This window comes from Engystomops pustulosus, chromosome 7, assembly GCF_040894005.1.
Source record: "Engystomops pustulosus chromosome 7, aEngPut4.maternal, whole genome shotgun sequence".
In the NCBI taxonomy this organism is placed as follows: domain Eukaryota; kingdom Metazoa; phylum Chordata; class Amphibia; order Anura; family Leptodactylidae; genus Engystomops; species Engystomops pustulosus.
Window position 1 is genome coordinate 182,011,080 of NC_092417.1, and position 23,184 is coordinate 182,034,263.

The 23,184-nt window shown below is 45.8% G+C and overlaps 1 protein-coding gene across 1 annotated transcript in view; it reads right to left on the reverse strand.

Annotated features, from left to right (window-relative positions):
* Nucleotides 1–311: 311 nt before the first annotated feature.
* The window catches only part of LOC140070303 (vomeronasal type-2 receptor 26-like), a 57,335-nt gene continuing 34,462 nt past the window's right edge, over nucleotides 312–23,184 (reverse strand). The window contains exons 3-5 of the mRNA XM_072116655.1: nucleotides 14,409–15,215; nucleotides 6,667–6,790; nucleotides 312–1,219 (exon numbers count right to left, since the gene is read on the reverse strand). Coding sequence (XP_071972756.1) covers nucleotides 312–1,219; nucleotides 6,667–6,790; nucleotides 14,409–15,215 — 1,839 coding nt within the window. The remainder of the gene's footprint in view (nucleotides 1,220–6,666; nucleotides 6,791–14,408; nucleotides 15,216–23,184) is intronic.

Below are 23,184 nucleotides of genomic sequence, written 5' to 3' on the forward strand. Positions count from 1 at the left end.
GTGTCTGGGGGCGAGTGAGGTGTATGTTGCATGGGGCTGCGTGTCTGGGGGCGAGTGAGGTGTATGTTGCATGGGGCTGCATGTCTGGGGGCTAGTGAGGTGTATGTTGCATGGGGCTGCGTGTCTGGGGGCGAGTGAGGTGTATGTTGCATGGGGCTGCGTGTTTTGTGCGGACTGAAGTGTATGAGGATGTGGTACTGGGGATAGTCGATAGTGAGCAGGACGATGTGTATGTCACATTAAGTGGGGGCCTCCACCATACTTTGCGCCCAGGGGCCCCCACCAACCTTAATCCGGCCCTGCTTACACTGTCAAGCGGATCTGCTGCTCAGCACATAGGATTTAGTGTTTAATTCAGGTCTACAAAAAATTATATAACATTTTGGGAGGAATATACATCCCAGCAGCCCAGCGCTAGAGGTCAGGATGGCAAATATCTCCACGGCCACCATGTATTTCCCTCTGGTGCTGAGATAAGCCGGGATCATGGCGATCCAGACACTGCAGAACACCAGCATGCTGAAGGTGATGTACTTGGCCTCATTAAAACTGTCCGGTAATGTCCTGGCTAAGAAAGCTGTAATAAAACTAACCGCAGCCAGAACCCCCATATAACCCAGGACAGAGTAGAACCAAAGATCTGACCCTTCATTACACTGAACTACGACCTTCTCCTTATAAGAGTGTGTGTCCAGCTCCTGGAAGGGAGGAGAGAGGGTCACCCAACTCATACAGAGGACAACCTGGACCGAGGGGCAGATCAGGAGCACACAATTAGGGAGTCTCACTCCAGTCCATGTTCTCCACACACTACCAGGCCTGGTGGCTTTGAAGGCGATGTAAACCATGATGGTCTTGGCCAACAATGAGGAGATGGACACTGAGAGGAATATTCCAGTAGAGATCTGACGTAACATGCAGGTTATATCCACAGGACGACCGAGGAACAAGAAGACACAGAGGAAGCTCAGCATGATGGAGACCAGGAGAACAAAGCTCAGGTTCTTGTTATTGGCTCTCACTATTGGGGTGTCACGATTAAAAATAAACATTGACAGGGTTAAAATTGTTATAATAAAAAAGAAAAATGTAAAACAATTCAAAAATATTGATATCACATCCTCAGTATAAGATAAATATTCCATCTTTCTAAAGATACAAGATGTTCTGTTCTCATTGGGCCACGTATCTTCTGGACACTTCATACAATATTCGCTGTCTGCAAAACACAATATATAGAGAACCAATTGTTACTGGAGGTTACATTTGTTAATTTGTTTTCCTTTCATTATGAAATTCTGTCTAAAAATATAATTGACACCAATTAAAAATTTCCTTTGGTCACACAGAAGCACAGACACATTTCCATGTCGTCCCCCATGACGGCACCTGGAGGTTGCACCTTGACCTTTGGTAGGGACAGGATGTTGCGAAGGCTATAAGGCCCCTCCTCTGCTGCTGTTCCCCAGTGTATTCCTGTCCCTACCAAGGGTCAGGGTTGCGAGACCTCGTCTCTCCCCTTTGGGGGGGGGGGGGAGGGATAGAGTTAGACCCCCCCCAGGACTGGTCGCGAGCGGGGGTCCTACCTCCCTTCCTGGCCTGGTGTCCTACAGGACGCGGTCCTGGCCCCCCTCCTCCTGCGGCCTAGAGCTAAAGCCAAGGGGGGCATAGGTCTCCGGACCATGGACGAGGTGCCTCCCGGCCTCCGGGGGCTACCTCCCACAGCTATTCCCCCTCAGCTGTATCGCGGGCCGGTCGCGCGCGGTGCGCGAGACTTCCGGGTTCGGGCCACGTGACCGCTAAAGAAGCCATCTGATTGGCTTAGGGGGTGGCGGGAGGCTTAAAAGTGCTTCCTGCTTAGCGTCAGCCTCTATACCACCAACGAGTTCACCGCTGAAGCTGTGGAATAGTCCTTTACTATGGCGGACGACTCCGTTTCTTCCCCCATGGTCCCGGGTACCGTGAGTACAAAAAAAAAAAAAAAAAAAAAAATCTTGTTGTGCATTATTCTGTGGATTTTAATGTACTCTGTCTCCTTGTCCTAGGATACCCCTTCAGGACCTAAGGACAAGGAGAGGAAAGACAAGGACCCCAAAAAAGGAAAATGTCTTACTAAATCAAAAAGATGCCTTTCTTGTAACATAAGATTGTCAGATCAATATCCAAAATCACTATGCTCTGAATGCCTAGCCAGGGCCTTACAAGAAGAAAAAGCGTCAATGTTAAACGAGCTTAAAGCGGCCATGCGGGAGGAATTCCAAGCCTCCCTCATGATGTTCGCTAACCTAAACTGTCCAGCACCGGGACCAGGTCCTGAGCCAGATCCTGAACCGGAGCTAGACCAGGATCCGGAATCATATCTAGAGCCAGCTCCTAAAAAACTCAGATCTCTAGATACTGATTCCGACTATGATAGACACTCTGCGGCTCCCACCTATTCTTGGAAGGACTCGCTTGAAGACGTTTCCCTGGTATCTGAGGACAAAGGAACCTCAGAATACCTCTTTTCTAATGATGAACTGGATAACCTCCTTAAAGCCGTACGCAATACGCTTAATGTGGAAGAGGTGGTAGAGCCTAAGTCCATTCAAGACGAACTTTTTGGAGGGTTAAAATCCAAAAGGAAAAGGGTTTTTCCCATAAACCAAACCCTAAAGGATATCATCCAAGAAGAATGGAAGAATCCCGAGGGGCGAGCGAACATCACTAAAGAGTTCAGAAACAGGTTACTCTTTGACCCCAAAGAGACAGAAACCTGGGACAGCCCCCCCAAGGTAGACATCCAGGTGTCTAAGGTTGTGAAAAAAACGGACCTGCCATTTGAGGACTCTTCCCAATTAAGAGACCCTATGGACAGGAAGGCTGATGGCCTACTCCGCAGAGTCTGGGAATCTTCCATGCTTAGCCTCAAGTCTAATATAGCTGCTACTTCGGTAGCAAGGACTCTGTTTTTCTGGCTAGGGGAATTGGTAGACCACCTGCAAACAGATGCGGATAAGAATCTCCTTCTGCAAACGATACCGTTGCTGCGTTCAGCGACAGGATTTCTCGCCGATGCTTCAGCGGAAAACATCAGACTGTCAGCAAAAGAAGGGGCGCTATCTAATTCAGTCCGCAGGGCTATTTGGCTTAGACAGTGGGGCGGGGATGTAAAGTCCAAAACGAAGCTCTGCAACATCCCGTTCACAGGGTGCCGAACTAGATACTCTTCTGGAAAAAGCCTCTGATAAAAAGAAAGGGTTTCCTGAAATTAAAAAACCTCAGAAAAACTTTTCCTTTCGGAATCCCAAGGACCCTAAGGACTCTAGAGGCAGAGGAAAACAGGGCCGCTGGTCCTTCAACAAAGGTGGAAGAGGCCGAGGATACCTATTCTCCAACCTTCCACATCAATCAAAAAAACTGTGACTACCAGGTAGGGGGGCGTCTTCTTTTCTTCCTCCACAGATGGAAGACGATCACATCAAACAAGTGGATCCTGAGTATCATCAAATCAGGTTACCAGTTAGAATTCAGCTCCCCTCCACAACAAAAATTTCTTGTCTCCAACCCAACATCTCGGAGAATGACAACACAGTTATGGAAAAATCTTCAAGAACTGTTAACAATGAAGGTAATTGTTACAGTTCCCAAAGAAGAAGAAAAGAAGGGCTTCTACTCCCCCTTATTTCTTGTGAAAAAGCCAAATGGGACCCTTCGACTTATTATAAACCTCAGGCGGCTAAACAAGAACATAAAATACAAATATTTCAAAATGGAATCGGTGAAGACAGCCACCCCACTAATTCCTCCAGGCGCACAAATGTGCACTATCGACCTAAAGGACGCCTACTATCACGTCCCCATACACAAAGACCATCAGAAATTCCTAAGATTCGCGGTAGAATCGCCACAAGGGAAGGTCTGCCACTTTCAATTCAGAGCCTTGCCCTTCGGAATTTCATCAGCCCCAAGAACTTTCACAAAGGTCATGGCGGAAGTGACGGCATTCTTGAGGAAAGAAGGAATCTCCATTATTCCATATCTGGATGACCTCCTCATAGTGGCAGACTCGACCCCGACTCTTCTCAACCACAGAGATCGGACAATCAGAACCCTGGAAAATCTGGGCTGGATTATAAATCTCCAAAAGTCTCATCTAGACCCTCAGAGGGAGACAAAATTCTTAGGGGTGATATTAGATTCCAGGCGCCAAGCCTCTTTTCTCCCACAAGACAAGAGAGAATCCCTCATCTCTTCCATAGACAAATTCCAAAAGAAAAAATCATGCAGCGTCCGTTCTACCATGAGACTGCTGGGTCGCTTAACAGCCTGCCTAAACTGCGTATCATGGAGCCAATTCCATACAAGAACACTACAGGCGTGGACATTAAAAATCTGGGACAAGAACTTGGAACATTTAGACTTCAAGAAGGTCATTCCTCTGGAAGTCAAAAATTCTCTAAACTGGTGGAAACACCAGCAACATCTAGAAAAGGGAATACTATGGAACCCGATTCCAGTCCTGACCATCCAAACGGACGCCAGCTCCTCAGGATGGGGAGCCGTACTACCAGACCGTTACCTTCAGGGGTCATGGTCCCCTTGGATGAGAAGACAATCTTCAAATCTAAGGGAATTATCGGCAGTGTGGGAAACACTAAAAAGGTTTCCCAAAACACAGGTAAAAAATATCAGGATCCTGTCAGACAACGTGACTACAGTGGCCTATCTACGCCGTCAAGGGGGCACAAGATCCTCGGACCTGATGGAGGTCACCAAGAAGATCTTTTCCTGGGCGGAGAATCACCTAGAATCCCTAACAGCGGTGTTCCTAAAAGGGGCAGAGAATCAGTCGGCGGACTTCTTGAGCAGAGAAAAGATGGACCCACACGAATGGTCCCTAAACAGAGAAGTCTTCCTTTCTCTAACCCAGAAATGGGGCTTCCCGTCAATAGACCTGTTCGCTTCAAAAAAGAACACTCAAATAGAGGTATTTTTTTCCATCTCACCCAAGGACAATCCTCTAGGTCTAGATGCCTTAAGTCAGTCATGGAAGACAAATCTAGCATATGCTTTCCCTCCATTTCCCCTAATCTCCAGAACCCGAAGTTTCTGAACCTAGCGGCCTGGCTCCTGAAAGGGAATTGCTCCTAGCTAAGGGTATTTCTTACCAGGTCATACAGACCCTAACAGCAAGCAGAAAACCAATCACCAACAAGATATACTACAAAATCTGGGGAAAGTATATATCTTGGTGTGGGGACTTTCCCCCAATTCCAGACAAACCGAATATCGCTAGAATTCTCGATTTCTTACAGGATGGGTTCTCTAAAGGGTTAAGACCTAATACCCTTAAGGTCCAAATATCGGCCCTAAGTGCCTGTTTCGACTTCCCCCTGGCAGAACACAGGTGGGTGAAGAAGTTCATGAAAGCAGTCCTAAGACTGCGACCTACAATCAGATCAGACATCCCTAAGTGGAACTTATCACTAGTCCTAAACTCCCTTATGAAGCCTCCGTTCGAACCACTCTCGGAATGCAGCCTGAAGGACCTATCTCTCAAAACTTCCTTTTTTGTGGCCATAACATCTGCCAGGAGAATTGGAGAACTTCAGGCCCTATCCTCCAAAGAACCCTTCCTGATCATCTCGGAAGACAAAATAGTACTGAAATTAGATATGTCCTTTCTTCCAAAGGTAGTCTCAGACTTCCATAGAAGTCAGGAAATCGTCCTACCATCCTTTTGTAACAACCCAAGGAACGAGAAAGAAGCACTCTGGCATACGCTTGACGTCAGAAGAGCCGTCATAACTTATCTGGACAGAACCAAATCCTTCAGAAAGTGCAGAAACTTGTTTATTCAGTTTGGAGGAAGAAATAAGGGAGAAAAATCATCCAGTTCCACCATTGCCAGGTGGATAAAACAGACTATCTCTAAATCCTACCAGCTGCAAAATGCCAGTCTTTCAGAAAGTATAACAGCCCACTCTACTAGAGCTATGTCTACCTCCTGGGCAGAGAAACGGGGAGCATCCATCTCCCAGATCTGCAAAGCAGCTACGTGGTCAAGTACATCGACATTTCCAAAACACTACCGCCTGGATCTACCCTCTAGCCATGACTTGAGCTTTGGACGGAAAGTTCTCCAGGCCGTGGTCCCTCCCTAATCTATTTATCTGGTAAGTCTCCAGGTGCCGTCATGGGGGACGACATGGAAAAAGTGAATTAGTCTCACCGGTAATTCTGTTTCCATGAGTCCACCATGACGGCTATATATACCCTGCCCTGTGTTATTAATGATGTCCGGCTAATATCTTCTAGTACTCTACCGGAACCTCCGGCGGTCATTTGGAAGACACTGGGGAACAGCAGCAGAGGAGGGGCCTTATAGCCTTCGCAACATCCTGTCCCTACCAAAGGTCAAGGTGCAACCTCCAGGTGCCGTCATGGTGGACTCATGGAAACAGAATTACCGGTGAGACTAATTCACTTTTACTGCTACATCCATTTATTCCCACACAGCTCTGCTTCATGCATTCAATAATTCACACACACACACACAGCTCTGCTTCATGCATTCAATAATTCACACACACACACACACAGCTCTGCTTCATACGCAGTTCCATCCACAACTTCTTCTCATGCCCGATTCCCTGGCAGCATGAAAGAACACATAAAATATACCTATGGCAATAGAAATTTCCCCCGCTGAACATGGGGCACAATCATAACAGCACCTGTGGATACTATTAGTCATCACTTTCCTCTCCCCAGGTACACAGCTCGTAGAGCACTGCGATCGCGGGATCTGTGGGAATAAATGATTTTGGGTTATAACGGGACTTTACTTTGGAAAAATTTTAGTTAATAAAACGTAAATAAACTAAAAGTTAAATTATTGTGTAATCTGTGAACAGACTATGGACAAAGACGAGGTCGGTGAGTCCTAAATCATCCCCCACCAGAACGGCCCTAGCACATTGTTCCCTCCCTGCGCCAAAATGCAAACACAAACAAAACAACGTGCAGAAAAGAATTGTCATCTGAGCCGGGTCACAACAGCCAAAGCGAGTAAAGTGCCAAAAATGTCTGGAGATCAGACATAAGCAGATTACAAGCAGGTGGAGGTATCGGAGTCCTGACACACTGCTTATAGGACACGGACTCTCTCCATCACAGCAGGTTAAGCATTAGTCAAATGGTGCGAGGGTGGTGGGTGAGGGAAAAGGAAAAAAAAAGTAAATAATTTAAGAAATACAATTGGAGCTTTACATAAAAGATCTGTTTTAGATAACTATGTGTCCTGTGTAGTGTGCAGTATATACTATGTGCAGGGTGTACTATGTGCAGGGGGTGTACTATGTGCAGTGTCCTGTGTACTATGTGCAGTGTGTACTATGTGCAGTGTCCTGTGTAGTGTGCAGGGGGTGAACTATGTGCAGTGTCCTGTGTACTACGTGCAGTGTGTAATATGTGCAGTGTGTACTATGTCTAGGGTGTGTACTATGTGCAGTTTGTACTATGTGTAGTGTTTACTATGTCTAGGGTGTGTACTATGTGCAGTATGTACTATGTGCAGTATGTACTATGTGCAGTATGTACTATGTGCAGTGTGTGCTATGTGCAGTGTCCTGTGTACTATGTGCAGTGTCCTGTGTACTATGTGCAGTGTTCTGTGTAGTGTGCACGGGGTGTACTATGTGCAGTGTCCTGTGTACTATGTGCAGTGTGTACTATGTGCAGTGTAGTGTGCAGGGGGTGAACTATGTTCAGTGTCCTGTGTACTATGTGCAGTGTGTACTATGTGTAGGGTGTGTACTATGTATAGGGTGTGTACTATGTGCAGTGTCCTGTGTAGTGTGTACTATGTGCAGTGTGTACTATGTGTAGGGTGTGTACTATGTGCAGTGTCCTGTGTAATATGCAGGGTGTACTATGTGCAGTGTGTATTATGTGTAGTGTGTACTATGTCTAGGATGTGTACTATGTGCAGTGTGTACTATGTGCAGTGTGTACCATGTGCAGTGTGTACCATGTGCAGTGTGTACCATGTGCAGGGTGTGCACTATGTGCAGGGTGTGCACTATGTGCAGGGTGTGCACTATGTGCAGGGTGTACTATGTGCAGGGTGTGTACTATGTGCAGGGTGTGTACTATGTGCAGGGTGTGTACTATGTGCAGGGTGTGTACTATGTGCAGGGTGTGTACTATGTGCAGGGTGTGTACTATGTGCAGTGTTTACAATGTGCAGTGTATACTATGTGCAGTGTATACTATGTGCAGTGTATACTATGTGCAGTGTGTACTATGTGCAGTATGCACTATGTGCAGTGTGTGCTATGTGCAGTGTCCTGTGTACTATGTGCAGTGTCCTGTGTACTATGTGCAGTGTTCTGTGTAGTGTGCACGGGGTGTACTATGTGCAGTGTCCTGTGTACTATGTGCAGTGTGTACTATGTGCAGTGTAGTGTGCAGGGGGTGAACTATGTTCAGTGTCCTGTGTACTATGTGCAGTGTGTACTATGTGTAGGGTGTGTACTATGTATAGGGTGTGTACTATGTGCAGTGTCCTGTGTAGTGTGTACTATGTGCAGTGTGTACTATGTGTAGGGTGTGTACTATGTGCAGTGTCCTGTGTAATATGCAGGGTGTACTATGTGCAGTGTGTATTATGTGTAGTGTGTACTATGTCTAGGATGTGTACTATGTGCAGTGTGTACCATGTGCAGTGTGTACCATGTGTAGTGTGTACCATGTGCAGTGTGTACTATGTGCAGGGTGTGCACTATGTGCAGGGTGTGCACTATGTGCAGGGTGTGTACTATGTGCAGGGTGTGCACTATGTGCAGGGTGTGCACTATGTGCAGGGTGTGCACTATGTGCAGGGTGTGTACTATGTGCAGGGTGTGTACTATGTGCAGGGTGTGTACTATGTGTAGTGTGTGTACTATGTGCAGTGTGTACTATGTGCAGTGTGTACTATGTGCAGTGTGTACTATGTGTAGGGTGTGTACTATGTGCAGTGTCCTGTGTAATATGCAGGGTGTACTATGTGCAGTGTGTATTATGTGTAGTGTGTACTATGTCTAGGATGTGTACTATGTGCAGTGTGTACCATGTGCAGTGTGTACCATGTGCAGTGTGTACCATGTGCAGGGTGTGCACTATGTGCAGGGTGTGCACTATGTGCAGGGTGTGTACTATGTGCAGGGTGTGCACTATGTGCAGGGTGTGTACTATGTGCAGGGTGTGTACTATGTGCAGGGTGTGTACTATGTGCAGGGTGTGTACTATGTGCAGTGTATACTATGTGCAGTGTGTACTATGTGCAGTGTGTACTATGTGCAGTGTGTACTATGTGCAGTGTGTACTATGTGTAGTGTGTACTATGTGCCATGTATACTATGTGCAGTGTGTACTATGTGCAGTGTGTACTATGTGCAGTGTGTACTATGTGCAGTGTGTACTATGTGCCATGTATACTATGTGCAGTGTGTACTATATGTGGGGTGTATTATGTGCAGTGTGTAGTATGTGTAGTGTGTACTATGTGCAGGGTGTGCACTATGTGCAGTCTATACTATGTGCAGTCTATACTATGTGCAGTCTATACTATGTGCAGTCTGTACTATGTGCAGTCTGTACTATGTGCAGTCTGTACTATGTGCCGGGTGTACTATGTGCAGTCTGTACTATGTGCCGGGTGTACTATGTGCAGTGTGTACGATGTGCAGTGTGTACTATGTGCAGTGTGTACTATGTGCAGTGTGTACTATGTGCAGTGTCCTGTGTATTATGTGCAGTGTGTACTATGTGTATGGTGTGTACTATGTGCAGTGTCCTGTGTAGTGTGTACTATGTGCAGTGTCCTGTGTAATATGCAGGGTGTACTATGTGCAGTGTGTATTATGTGTAGTGTGTACTATGTCTAGGGTGTGTATTATGTGCAGTGTGTATTATGTGTAGTGTGTACTATGTCTAGGGTGTGTACTATGTGCAGTGTGTACTATGTGCAGTGTGTACTATGTACATTGTGTACGATGTGCAGTGTGTACTATGTGCAGTGTGTACTATGTGCAGTGTGTACTATGTGCAGTCTGTACTATGTGCCGGGTGTACTATGTGCAGTGTGTACGATGTGCAGTGTGTACTATGTGCAGTCTGTACTATGTGCAGTCTGTACTATGTGCAGTCTGTACTATGTGCCGGGTGTACTATGTGCAGTCTGTACTATGTGCCGGGTGTACTATGTGCAGTGTGTACGATGTGCAGTGTGTACTATGTGCAGTGTGTACTATGTGCAGTGTCCTGTGTATTATGTGCAGTGTGTACTATGTGTATGGTGTGTACTATGTGCAGTGTCCTGTGTAGTGTGTACTATGTGCAGTGTCCTGTGTAATATGCAGGGTGTACTATGTGCAGTGTGTATTATGTGTAGTGTGTACTATGTCTAGGGTGTGTATTATGTGCAGTGTGTATTATGTGTAGTGTGTACTATGTCTAGGGTGTGTACTATGTGCAGTGTGTACTATGTGCAGTGTGTACTATGTACATTGTGTACTATGTGCAGTGTGTACTATGTGCAGTGTGTACTATGTGCAGTGTGTACTATGTGCAGTGTGCACTATGTTCAGGGTGTGCACTATGTGCAGGGTGTGTACTATGTGCAGGGTGTGTGTACTATGTGCAGGGTGTGTGTACTATGTGCAGGGGGTGTGTACTATGTGCAGGGGGTGTGTACTATGTGCAGGGGGTGTGTACTATGTGCAGGGGGTCTGTACTATGTGCAGGGGGTCTGTACTATGTGCAGGGGGTCTGTACTATGTGCAGGGGGTGTGTACTATGTGCAGGGGGTCTGTACTATGTGCAGGGTGCATTAAGTGCAATGTCCTGTGTAGTGTGCAGGGGGCGCCAGATTCAGGATTTCTGGTGCACATTCTTCATGAATCTAGCACCCCCTGCACTGCTCCGACAGAGGGCAGGGACTTTATTTTGGTGCAGCTTTTACATGGGGCGTGTTACACAGTTCTGTTGGGTACAGTGCAGCCGCTCCACATATTCTTAAAGGTTGAACTTAATAGTCTTGCATCTTTATCCAGCCTTATATGCTATGATACGACGTGTCTCGGACACTCCTTAAATACATGTGCAAGCAGTTTGCACATGAAAGAACGTGTAAAGTCCGACAGAAAACTGGCAAAAGGTCCGTCGTAAATGTGGAATACAATCACTAAGATGTTCATGTTAAAATTTATCTAAATAACTTTATTATAATTCCAATACACAAAAGTTCATAATCATATATCACATAGGTGGGGTAATCTAAACAAGGGGCAGAATGGCCCCGGATGGAATAGGGCAACCACAAGATACATAGTACATGGGGTGTACTACTGGCTCCCCTGGATCGCCCATAGACCACCCATCACTATGCTTTCGGGGGAGGATATTGCAGACAATATGGATATTTTGAACCCGGAAGGTACCTCCGTTTTTTTTTTTTTACATATATTGAGCAACAATCATTATATCCTCGATAGCTTTACTTTTTATGACATGAGATGTATTTACATATATTGGATATTTTTGGTTTTTGGGCCTACAAGGGGTGGCCTATGTATCTTGTGGTTGCCCTATTCCATCCTGGGCCAGTCTGTCCCTTGTTTAGATTACCCCACCTATGTGATATATGATTATTAACTTTTGTGTATTGGAATTATAATACAGTGAACATTTTTATTGTTAATTTTGCAGCTCTTTTCTTATGTATTTTGGCTGTTGTTGTTTAGGAGGGCCACATGATGCACTACAGAATAAATAAATAGCTTCCTCCAAGCCCAGATATTAATGCGATGGGTAACCCAAGTAAGACATGAGGTATAAAATAATGTAGATAAGAACTCACTTTTTTCATGTTGTTTTTCCATCTTATGTCTTTTGTAGCTATTGAGAATTCCAGGTCATTTCTGGAGCTGAGATTGTAAGATCCGACCCTGTGTACTCCCACATCTTCCTTCTTTAGATAGAGGTCATTGTAAATCACATACCTAGACTCTCTATTTCCTTTGTCATTAAAACATTTGTCTTCAGACCCAATTTTTGTTTGACACATCATTACTTTTAAGTAATACTGTAACTTAGATAGAGATGAGATTACATCAATAATATGGACATATAGGGGGGACTTCAGCATTAGAGTGGCTCTTTACAACAGTTCTTTGTCTGTCTTTAGAGTTCTGTTGCAGTCAGATTCATTAAAGTGGCTTTGATTGTTGATCATTTTGACTAGTGAGCTGGACTACTTCTACAGATATTGAGAACAAGACTAGTGAGCTGGACTACTTCTACAGATATTGAGAACAAGACTAGTGAGCTGGACTACTTCTACCGATATTGAGCGCCAGACTAGTGAGCTAGACTACTTGTACCGATATTGAACACAAAACTAGTGAGCTGGACTACTTTTACCGATATTGAACACAAAACTAGTGAGCTGGACTACTTTTACCGATATTGAGCACAAGACTAGTGAGCTGGAATTCTTCTGCCGATATTGAGCACAAGAATAGTCAGCTGGACTAGTACTACCAATATTGCAAACAAGACTAGTGAGCTGGACTACTTCTACCAATATTGAGAACAAGACTAGTGAGCTGGACTTCTACCAATATTGAGCACAAGAATAGTGAGCTGGACTACTACCGATATTGAGCACAAGACTAGTGAGCTGGACTACTTCTACCGATATTGAGCACAACACTAGTGAGTTGGACTACTTCTACCAATATTGAGCACAAGACTAGTGAGCTGGACTTCTTCTACCGATATTGAGCACAACGCTAGTGAGCTGGACTACTTCTGCTGACATTGAGCAGAAGCCTAGTGAGCCAGACCACTTCTACCAATATTGAGTACAAGACTAGTGAGCTGGACTACATCTACTGATATTGAGCACAAGACTAGTGAGCTGGACTACTTCCACCGATATTGAGCACAAGCCTAAAGAGCTGGACTATTTCTGCTGATCTTGAACTCAATCCTAGTGAGCTGGACTAGTTCTACAGATATTGAGCTCAAGCCTAGTGAGCTGGACTACTTATATCGACATTGAGCACAATACTAGTGAGCTGGACAAGACTTGTGAGCTGGACTAGTTCTACCTATATTGAACACAAGGCTAGTGAGTTGGACTACTTCTACTGATATGCAACACAAGACTAGTGAGTTGGAGTACTTCTACCGATATGGAGCTCAAGACTAGTGAGCTGGACTACTTCTGCTGACATTGAGCACAACCCTAGTGAGCCAGACCACTTCTACTAATATTGAGCACAAGACTAGTGAGCTGGACTACTTCGACCAATATTACGCACAAGACTTGTGAGCTGGACTAATTCTAACACTATAAAGCACAAGACTAGTGAGCTGGACTACTTCTGCTTACATTGAGCACAAGCCTAGTGAGCCACACTACTTCTACCGATATTGAGCACAAGACTAGTGAGCTGGACTACTTCGACCAATATTAAGCACAAGACTTGTGAGCTGGACTAATTCTACTAATATTAAGCACAAGACTTGTGAGCTGGACTACTTCTACCGATATTGAGCACAAGGCTAGTGAGCTGGACTACTTCTACTGATATTGAGCACAAGCCTAGTAAGCTGGACTACTTCTGCTGACCTTGAGCTCAAGCCTAGTGAGCTGGACTAGTTCTACTGATATTGAGCACAAGACTAGTGAGCTGGAATGCTTCTACCGATATTGAGAACAAGACTAGTGAGCTGGACTACTTTTACCAATATTGAGCACAACACTAGTGAGCTGGACTCCTGCTACCGATATTGAGAACAAGACTTGTGAGCTGGACTACTTCTACCGATATAGTGAACAAGATTTGTGAGCTGGACTTCTTCTACCGATATTGAGCACAACACTAGTGAGCTGGACTACTTCTACCAAGATTGAGAACAAGACTTGTGAGCTGGACTACTTCTACTGATATTGAGAACAATACTCGTGAGCTAGACTACTTCTACCGATATTGAGAGCAAGACTAGTGAGCTCGACTACTTCTACCGATATTGAGCACAACACTAGTGAGCTGGACTACTTCTACCAAGATTGAGAACAAGACTTGTGAGCTGGACTACTTCTACTGATATTGAGAACAATACTCGTGAGCTAGACTACTTCTACCGATATTGAGAGCAAGACTAGTGAGCTCGACTACTTCTACCGATATTGAGCACAAGACTAGTGAGCTGGAATGCTTCTACCAAAATTGAGCAGAAGCCTAGTAAGCTGGACTACTTCTACTGATATAGAGAACAAAATTTGTGAGCTGGACTAATTCTACTGACATTTAGCACGAGCCTAGTGTTGTCCAGCTCTGTCAGAACCCCCATTGTCTCTATAGATTCACCTTGTTGGCCGGTTGATATATCTGCTGGTCTATAGACTGATGGGCATGAAACATATGATGTAAGGCCACAGACAAGGACTGGACGGCCTCATACATCTGGAATGTGTTTCCTTGAGATAAAAACATGTGAAAATCATCCAACCGCTCTGTTCCGTTACAATTAATCAAAGATATATTTAGAATTTGTGAAAACAATTGATCCTTGGCTATTTTTCCTGATGAGCATCTAAACATTACAATCCAAAGATCTTCGAGGATCATGTCTGTTGGATATTTTGAAGGATGGAAACTTGTGATGTAATTTTCCATTCCTGTGATTTGTTCTTGGTGAAAATAAAATAATAAGCTAAGATTGAATATCTTGTGATAACCATTTATGTTAACAATATGAGGGGAGAAGGTGGGATTAACAATTAGGATCCTGTCATGTATCACATGTTGTACATGTTCCAAAAAAGTTTCCATTAAAATAGAAAAAATTCCACAAATGACAATGACCCGAGCAGAGGACTTCTTTATCACCTCACTGCTTTCATCCCTATAATTTTCCTCCAGATACCTCTGTAGTTCAGCTTTTAAGACAAAGGCCACACAGATGCCATGACTGGTGAGAAGATCTGTCAGTAATCTTGTATCTCTGTCTCCGTCATCATCATCAGAGGCTATGATTCCGACCCAGGTCCATCCAAAGGAACTCAAAAAATGAGAAATAATAAAATAAGTTGTGTAGTCATCAGGGACGGTCCGGAAAAATGATGGGAACAGATTCCTGTCACTTAGAAATGTGTCTGTAGCTCCATAACTGATCTGCGCACAAGAAAGTGATGATATTATAGAATGGACAGAGGCTCATGTATTCAGATAATCGATGCAGCAGATGTCAGTGTCTAACATGTGAGTTTTTCACACCCAGCACAGAAAACTCAGTTCAAGGTACAGATCCACATAAAGGTGTTGTCCAGAAAGTTAGGCCCAATTCAAAGGATAGCAGCTAACTTGCTGATCAGTGGGAGTCTCAGTCATGTGTGAAGTGAAAATCTGTTTCCCCAATTCATACCTTTGAGAAGCTGAATGTAAGGATAACCATTTAATAATGCATATAGTAAGTGTTTTCACACTAAACAGCTTAATTAACAGATTACAGGGGTTGGCTGGACATAACTTGTAAGGCCCTAACCACAGTAGTGGGAACCAAATGGATCATGAGAAGAGGGGGCTGTCAAGGCTTGAGTTAGTGAGCCCCCTGGACCACTGCAGACGATGACACAAGTCGACACCTGGGACCGAAATCTAAGTTACACCCGGTTTTCTCCAGAGCCCGCCACCAAGTTGGTTGGACTTGCTGCGGCGTGATGCCACCAGGTCATTCCACGGGTAGATGCGACTCAACACCTCGAAGGGACCCAGGAAACGAGGACCAAGCTTGTGGCCAGGGATCTTCAGCCGGACATACCTGGAGGACAACCAGACTTTGTCACCTGGAAAGAAGATAGGAGGAGGCCTGCATTTTTTATCACTCTGGGGCTTGGTTCGGGCAGAAGCCTGTAACAAGGAAAGGCGAGTCTGCTCCCAGATGGACTTCATGTCCCTTACCAACTCCTCAACTGCAGGTATGTCCGAGGACACAGGTAGAGGAAGAGGAGGGTGTGGGTGCAGTCCATAATAAATAAAAAATGGAGTGGAGCCTACGGATGCTGATTTCAAGGAGTTGTTAGAAAAGTCTGCCCATGGCAACAGAGTGGACCAGTCATCCTGATGGCAAAAATATTGCCAGAATTTAGAGACAAACTGAACTCCCCGGTCAGAGACAATCTGCTGGGGGAGTCCATGAGTCGGAAAATGTGATGGAAGAACTGGCTGGCAAGACGTGGGACATTTTTGTAAAACAGACGGTTACCACCCAGATGATGGCATTGTCTGATGAAGGCGGCAGGTCCGTGATGAAGTCCTTAGCCACGTGAGTCCACGGGCAGCTGGGTATCTGCAACGGCAGCAGAAGACCAGCAGGTTTGAGACATGATGGCTTATTCCAGGCACAGAAAGCACAGGAACTCACAAAGTCCACAACATCCTTGGCAAGATCTGGCCACCAATAGAATTGGGAAATGAGGGCGACAGAGGCTGCACCCCAGAGTGCCCAGCAATGAGTGGGCAATGTCCCCAAGTCAGAATTTTCCTCTGGAGAGCAGGTTGTATGGAGGTCGTGCCAGGAGGTAGTTGTTGAAAATCGAAAGGAGTGGCCAGTACCAGTCGCTCAGGAAGGAAGACATGCCAAGGAGCCTGTTCTTTCCAAATTACATGCGAGGTACGAGAGAGGGCATCAGCCTTTATGTTCTCGTAAATGGATAAGGAAATTAAAACGGGAAAAGAAAAGTGACAATCGAGGCTTGACGTGGATTGAGTTACTGTGCAGTCTGGAGATAGTCTGGAGGTTCTTGTGATCTGTGTTTATGCAGACTGGAAAATGAGCTCCCTCCAGAAGGTGACTCCACTCTTTTAAGGCAAGTTTTATCGCCAATAGTTCCTGATCTCCTATGGAGTAATTCCTCTCTTCAGAGGAGAAGGTCTTAGAAAAGAAACCGCATGTGGGCCTTTCTGGGTAAGCACTGCTTCTGCTCCTACTGACGAGGCATCAACCTCTACATGGAAGGGCTTCTCTGTATCTGGCTGAGTGAGTATTGGTGCCGAGGCAAATGCAGTCTTTAATTTTGAGAAGGCCTCGTCAGCAACCTGTGGCCAGAGTTGTGGGTTGGGGCCCTTCTTGGTGAGTGCCGTGATAAGAGATACCAGGGAGGAGAAATGCGGAATAAACTGGCGGTAGTAATTTGCGAAGCCCAGAAACCTCTGTATTGCACACAGTCCTACCAGAGAAGGCCATTGAAGAACAGCAGACAACTTAGCAGGATCCATCTGTAGACGAATTGGCCCTTTAACAACTAAGTACTTGCCGTACGTGAAACTGGTGGGTTGTGGGTTGGGGCCCTTCTTGGTGAGTGCTGTGATAAGAGATACCAGGGAGGAGAAATGCGGAATAAACTGGCGGTAGTAATTTGCGAAGCCCAGAAACCTCTGTATTGCACACAGTCCTACCAGAGAAGGCCATTGAAGAACAGCAGACAACTTAGCAGGATCCATCTGTAGACGAATTGGCCCTTTAACAACTAAGTACTTGCCGTACGTGAAACTGGTGGGACTCAATGGGGGTCATATACTAAGGGCTCCGCAGCCACACTTTCTTCGGGTTTCCCGTTTTGCGCTGAATATCGTCGGGATCTTGGCGCACGTGATCGGATTTCGGCACAATCATGCTGGCTTTCACGCGACAGAAATGGGGGGGCGTGGCCGACGGAAAGCCCGACGGATTCGGAAAAAACGCAGAATTTAAAAAACAAAGTGTGTCACAAAATCAAGCACTCACATGCAACGAGAAGAACCAGGTAAACTCCAGCGGACCACGGCACAGCAGCAACACCTGGTGGACATGGGCACCCGACCTTAGTGAATTGTCGGAAGACCCGAATCCTCGTCGGAGAATGCACCGCAGGATCACGACAGGACTGGGTAAGCAAATCTGCCCCAATGTCCGGAGAGAATACCAGAATGTCCACAACAGACCACTACACAGGCATATAGCAAGTCTCTAAAGATGTCATTAATGAATTCCAGGAACACTGCTGGTGCGTTACAACGTGAGAGTCCAAACAGCATTACCAGGTACTTGAAGTGTCCGTCACGGGTATTAAAAGCGGTCTTCCATTCATCTCACTTGTGGATACGAATGATGTTGTAGGCCCCTTGAAGATCCAGTTTGGAGAAGATCTTGGCCCCACGAAGACGGTCAAACAGTCCCGTGATCAACGGCAATGGATATCGGTTCTTAAGATCGCGTTAGTCAATGCATGGATTAAGTGAGCCATCCTTTTTGGTCACAAAGAAGAAGCCTGCACCAGCTGGAGAAGATAACCTATGTATGAACCCCCTCTGTAGGTTCTCTTTGACATATGACATTGCTGCATTTTCTGGCACAGAGAATGGGTACACCCGGCCCCGAGGAGGAGACGTACCAGGCAACAGTTCCACAAGACAGTTGTAGGGACGGTGAGGCGGCAAAGTCTCGGCTTGCTTCTTTGAAAAGACGTCAACAAAGTCCTGATAGCAAGCTGGAAGACCCTCCAGGGGCTTGGGAGTCACAGAAGAAACCAAGACTGACACTGGATAAGGAATCTCCATACAGCGAAAATGGCAATCAGGACCCCAACGAAGAATCTCCCCCGTCTTCCAGTTAAGAACCCTAGGTGCTGGCCTATCCCGGAAGTTGGGGACAGACAGAACAGGCCCCCATGAAATGTTCCAGTCTGGCAAAATACAGGGAGAGGTCCTCCTGACGTCATCTGGAACGTTCCTGGAGTGAGAGTTCTGTCCACCTGCATAGGTTCCTCTACAGACGGTACGGCCCGAAGCTGGTGCGGCCTTTGGAAGGCAGGTGCCAAGCAAGGTAAACGTTGAACCCAGGCTTGCGGGTGCTTGAGACGTAACTCCTCAGTGCACTACTTAAACCGCAAATCAATCCAAGTGGCCAGTGTGATGAGACCACTCAGGGTAGATGGCAGGTCACGTGCAGCCAATGCGTCTTTGATATGAGCAGAAAGTCCTTTTTTAAAGGTGTCAGTAAGGGCTGCACCATTCCAGAAAAGTTCAGAGGATATGATATGGAACTGAACTCCATAGTCTCCCACGGATGAGTTCCCTTGGTGCAAATTAAGCAGCACGGTCTCAGCTGAGGAGGCTTGTGCAGGTTCCTAAAATGGACCAGATTTCCGCAAGGAAAGTTGTGAGAATAGCCGTGACCGGATCGTGTTTGTCCCCGGGAGGGAGGAGCAAAGTCGGGAACAGGTCTGGGGTCACAACGGGAGGTCAATACACAGGTCACAGATAACAGTTTTCTCAAAGGCATAAAGCACATAGTTGAGGGTGTGTGGGGAGAGGCTGGGTTATATAGAATTCTGGGTAGGGCCAGCACCAATTTCCCGGCACATTTGCCTTTTAAATCTTGCAAAGCCGGGCGAGAACCCAGAAGCAGGAGTAAGGCCCACGGGGGGCAGGGGTGAGCCTGCAACCCAAGACATGGGTCACAGGACCACCCGTGACAGGGGCTTTGTACCGTGGTATTGACTGCTCCATTCATCCCTATGGTTCTCCCTCAGTGAGATCCACAGAGATGAACAGAGCAGCCGGCCCATGCTCTGGTCATCTTGGGTGCAACAGGGTACAACAGACTCCGTTCTTATCAACCAAGGGGGTCGAAAATTTTGCATAAGGCCTTGCTATGACCCACAATCCCTTGAATCCCTTGAATCTGTTAATTTAACTAGTGTTTAGTGCTAAAACACAAACTACAGACATTATTGATGGATGATTATCCTCACATTCAGCTTCTCAAAGACATGAATTTGAGAGTTCATACATGAGAGACAGTTTTCCAATCCTGTGACCCAAACAGGGAACAGACTGAGAAGAATCCACTATTCTTACAACCGTCTCCAGCTCTTCTCTCATGCTTCGCCCATACTCTGGAACTCTCTACCAAAATGTGTCAGATATAACCTGAAAACCCATCTGTTTAGGATTACCTACAACGTGCAATAACTACTCTGCTCCCTCACCATGTGTCTCTATCTAGCCCTCCCATAAAGATTGTGATCCTTCACAGCCAGGGTCCTCCCATTTGTTCCAGATTAAATGCCAAGAGAAAATGCAAAACAGCATTTTCTCCTGGTCCATTGGTCCCCAATGACATCACAAGGAGCAATGATCCTAAGGAAAATGGCGGCATGAATGCAACATTTAAAGGGTTAACACTAGAGATGAGCGAACATACTCGTCCGAGCTTGATGCTCGTTCGAGCATTAGCGTACTCGAAACTGCTCGTTGCTCGGACGAGTATTTCGCCCGCTCGAGAAAATGGCATCTCCCGCCGTTTTGCTTTTTGGCGGCCAGAAACAGAGCCAATCACAAGCCAGGAGACTCTGCACTCCATCCAGCATGACGTGGTACCCTTACACGTCGATAGCAGTGGTTGGCTGGCCTGATCAGGTGACCCTGGGATATACTAGCCCCTGCCCGCGCTGCTCGGATCATTCTATGTCTGGATGCCGTTAGGGAGAGAGTTGCTGCTGCTGCAGGGATAGCGTTAGGGTGTTCTATTAGCTTACTGTTAGGCAGGAGTGAGTCTACAAGAACCCAACAGCCCTTCTTAGGGCTACAATAGCGTTATATATTTAATTTTTTTTGTTTGCTTGTGGCTGGGCTTGCTGCCACTAGTAGTGCAGCTAGTACCCTATTGTGAGGAATTTGCAGGGAGACTTGGGACCGTTGTGTTTAGCGCTTAGTGACGCACATATCCATCTCAAACACCAAAGTGGGACAATTTATTAGGGGTTTGATTTCAATTAGGCAAAGTCTGCCAGTTTCTTTTTATTTTACGTTTATTTTTTGATAACTCAGCGTCATCTCATCTGGCATAGCAGTGTGCTTTCATACTTGGCTAGAAAATAGCCATAGGAGAATCCAAACGGCTTACTTAGGCCTACAATAGCGTTATATAGTTGATTTTTGGTTGATTTGCTGGTGGCTGGCCTTGCTGTAGTGCATCTATTACCATATTGTGAGGAATTTGCAGGGAGACTTGGGACCGTTGTGTTTAGCGCTTAGTGACACACATATCCATCTCAAACACCAAAGTGGGACAATTTATTAGGGGTTTGAATTCAATTAGGCACAGTCTGCCAGTTTCTTTTTATTTAACGTTTATTTTTTGATAACTCAGCGTCATCTCATCTGGCATAGCAGTGTGCTTTCATAGTTGGCTAGAAAATAGCCATAGCAATAGGATAGCATCGTTTGGTTTTAAAAACTAAAAAACACAAAAAAAAACAAAAAAAAAAAGGAAAAAAAAAATTAAAGTTATAACTTTCATTTTCAAAATGTTTAACCCGAGGGCTAGGGGTAGAGGACGAGGGCGGGGACGTGGGCGTCCAACTACTGCAGGGGTCAGAGGCCGTGGTCCTGGGTGGGGTGAGACACCACCTGCTGATGGGGGAGCAGGGGAACGCCGCAGAGGTACACTCCCTAGGTTCATCATTAGAGATGAGCGAACATGCTCGTCCGAGCTTGATGCTCGGTCGAGCATTAGGGTACTCGAAACTGCTCGTTACTCGGACGAATACTTCGCCCGCTCGAGAAAATGGCAGCTCCCGCCGTTTTGCTTTTTGGCGGCCAGAAACAGAGCCAATCACAAGCCAGGAGACTCTGCACTCCACCCAGCATGACGTGGTACCCTTACACGTCGATAGCAGTGGTTGGCTGGCCTGATCAGGTGACCCTGGGATAGACTAGCCGCTGGCCGCGCTGCTCGGATCATTCTGTCTCTGGATGCCACTAGGGAGAGAGCTGCTGCTGGTCAGGGAAAGCGTTAGGGTGTTCTATTAGCTTACTGTTAGGCAGGAGTGATTCTCAAAGAACCCAACAGCCCTTCTTAGGGCTACAATAACGTTCTACTTTTTTTATTTTAATTTGCATCTATTACCATTTTGTGAGGAATTAGCAGGGGGACTTGCTACCGTTGTGTTTAGCTCTTAGTGGCACACATATCCATAGCAAAGACCGAAGTGGGAAAATTCAGTAGGGGTTGGATTTCTATTAGGCAATAACTCAGTGTCATCTCATCTGGCATAGTAGTGTGCTTCCTTTGATACTTGGCTAGAAAATAGCCATAGGAGAATACAAACAGCTTCTTGAAGCCTACAGTAGCGTTCTATATATTTGATTTCTGGTTGATCTGCTGGTGGCTGTAGTTTCTGCAGTGCATGTACTTGCCAATTCTGAGCAATTTGTAGTGAGACTTGCGACCGCTGTGTTCTGCGCTTAGTGGCGCACATATCCATAGCAAAGGCCGAAGTGGGAAAATTCAGTAGGGGTTGGATTTCTATTAGGCAATAACTCAGTGTCATCTCATCTGGCATAGTAGTGTGCTTCCTTTGATACTTGGCTAGAAAATAGCCATAGGAGAATACAAACAGCTTCTTGAAGCCTACAGTAGCGTTCTATATATTTGATTTCTGGTTGATCTGCTGGTGGCTGTAGTTTCTGCAGTGCATGTACTTGCCAATTCTGAGCAATTTGTAGTGAGACTTGCGACCGCTGTGTTCTGCGCTTAGTGGCGCACATATCCATAGCAAAGGCCGAAGTGGCAAAATTCAGTAGGGGTTGGATTTCTATTAGGCAATAACTCAGTGTCATCTCATCTGGCATAGTAGTGTGCTTCCTTTGATACTTGGCTAGAAAATAGCCATAGGAGAATACAAACAGCTTCTTGAAGCCTACAGTAGCGTTCTATATATTTGATTTCTGGTTGATCTGCTGGTGGCTGTAGTTTCTGCAGTGCATGTACTTGCCAATTCTGAGCAATTTGTAGTGAGACTTGCGACCGCTGTGTTCTGCGCTTAGTGGCGCACATATCCATAGCAAAGGCCGAAGTGGGAAAATTCAGTAGGGGTTGGATTTCTATTAGGCAATAACTCAGTGTCATCTCATCTGGCATAGTAGTGTGCTTCCTTTGATACTTGGCTAGAAAATAGCCATAGGAGAATACAAACAGCTTCTTGAAGCCTACAGTAGCGTTCTATATATTTGATTTCTGGTTGATCTGCTGGTGGCTGTAGTTTCTGCAGTGCATGTACTTGCCAATTCTGAGCAATTTGTAGTGAGACTTGCGACC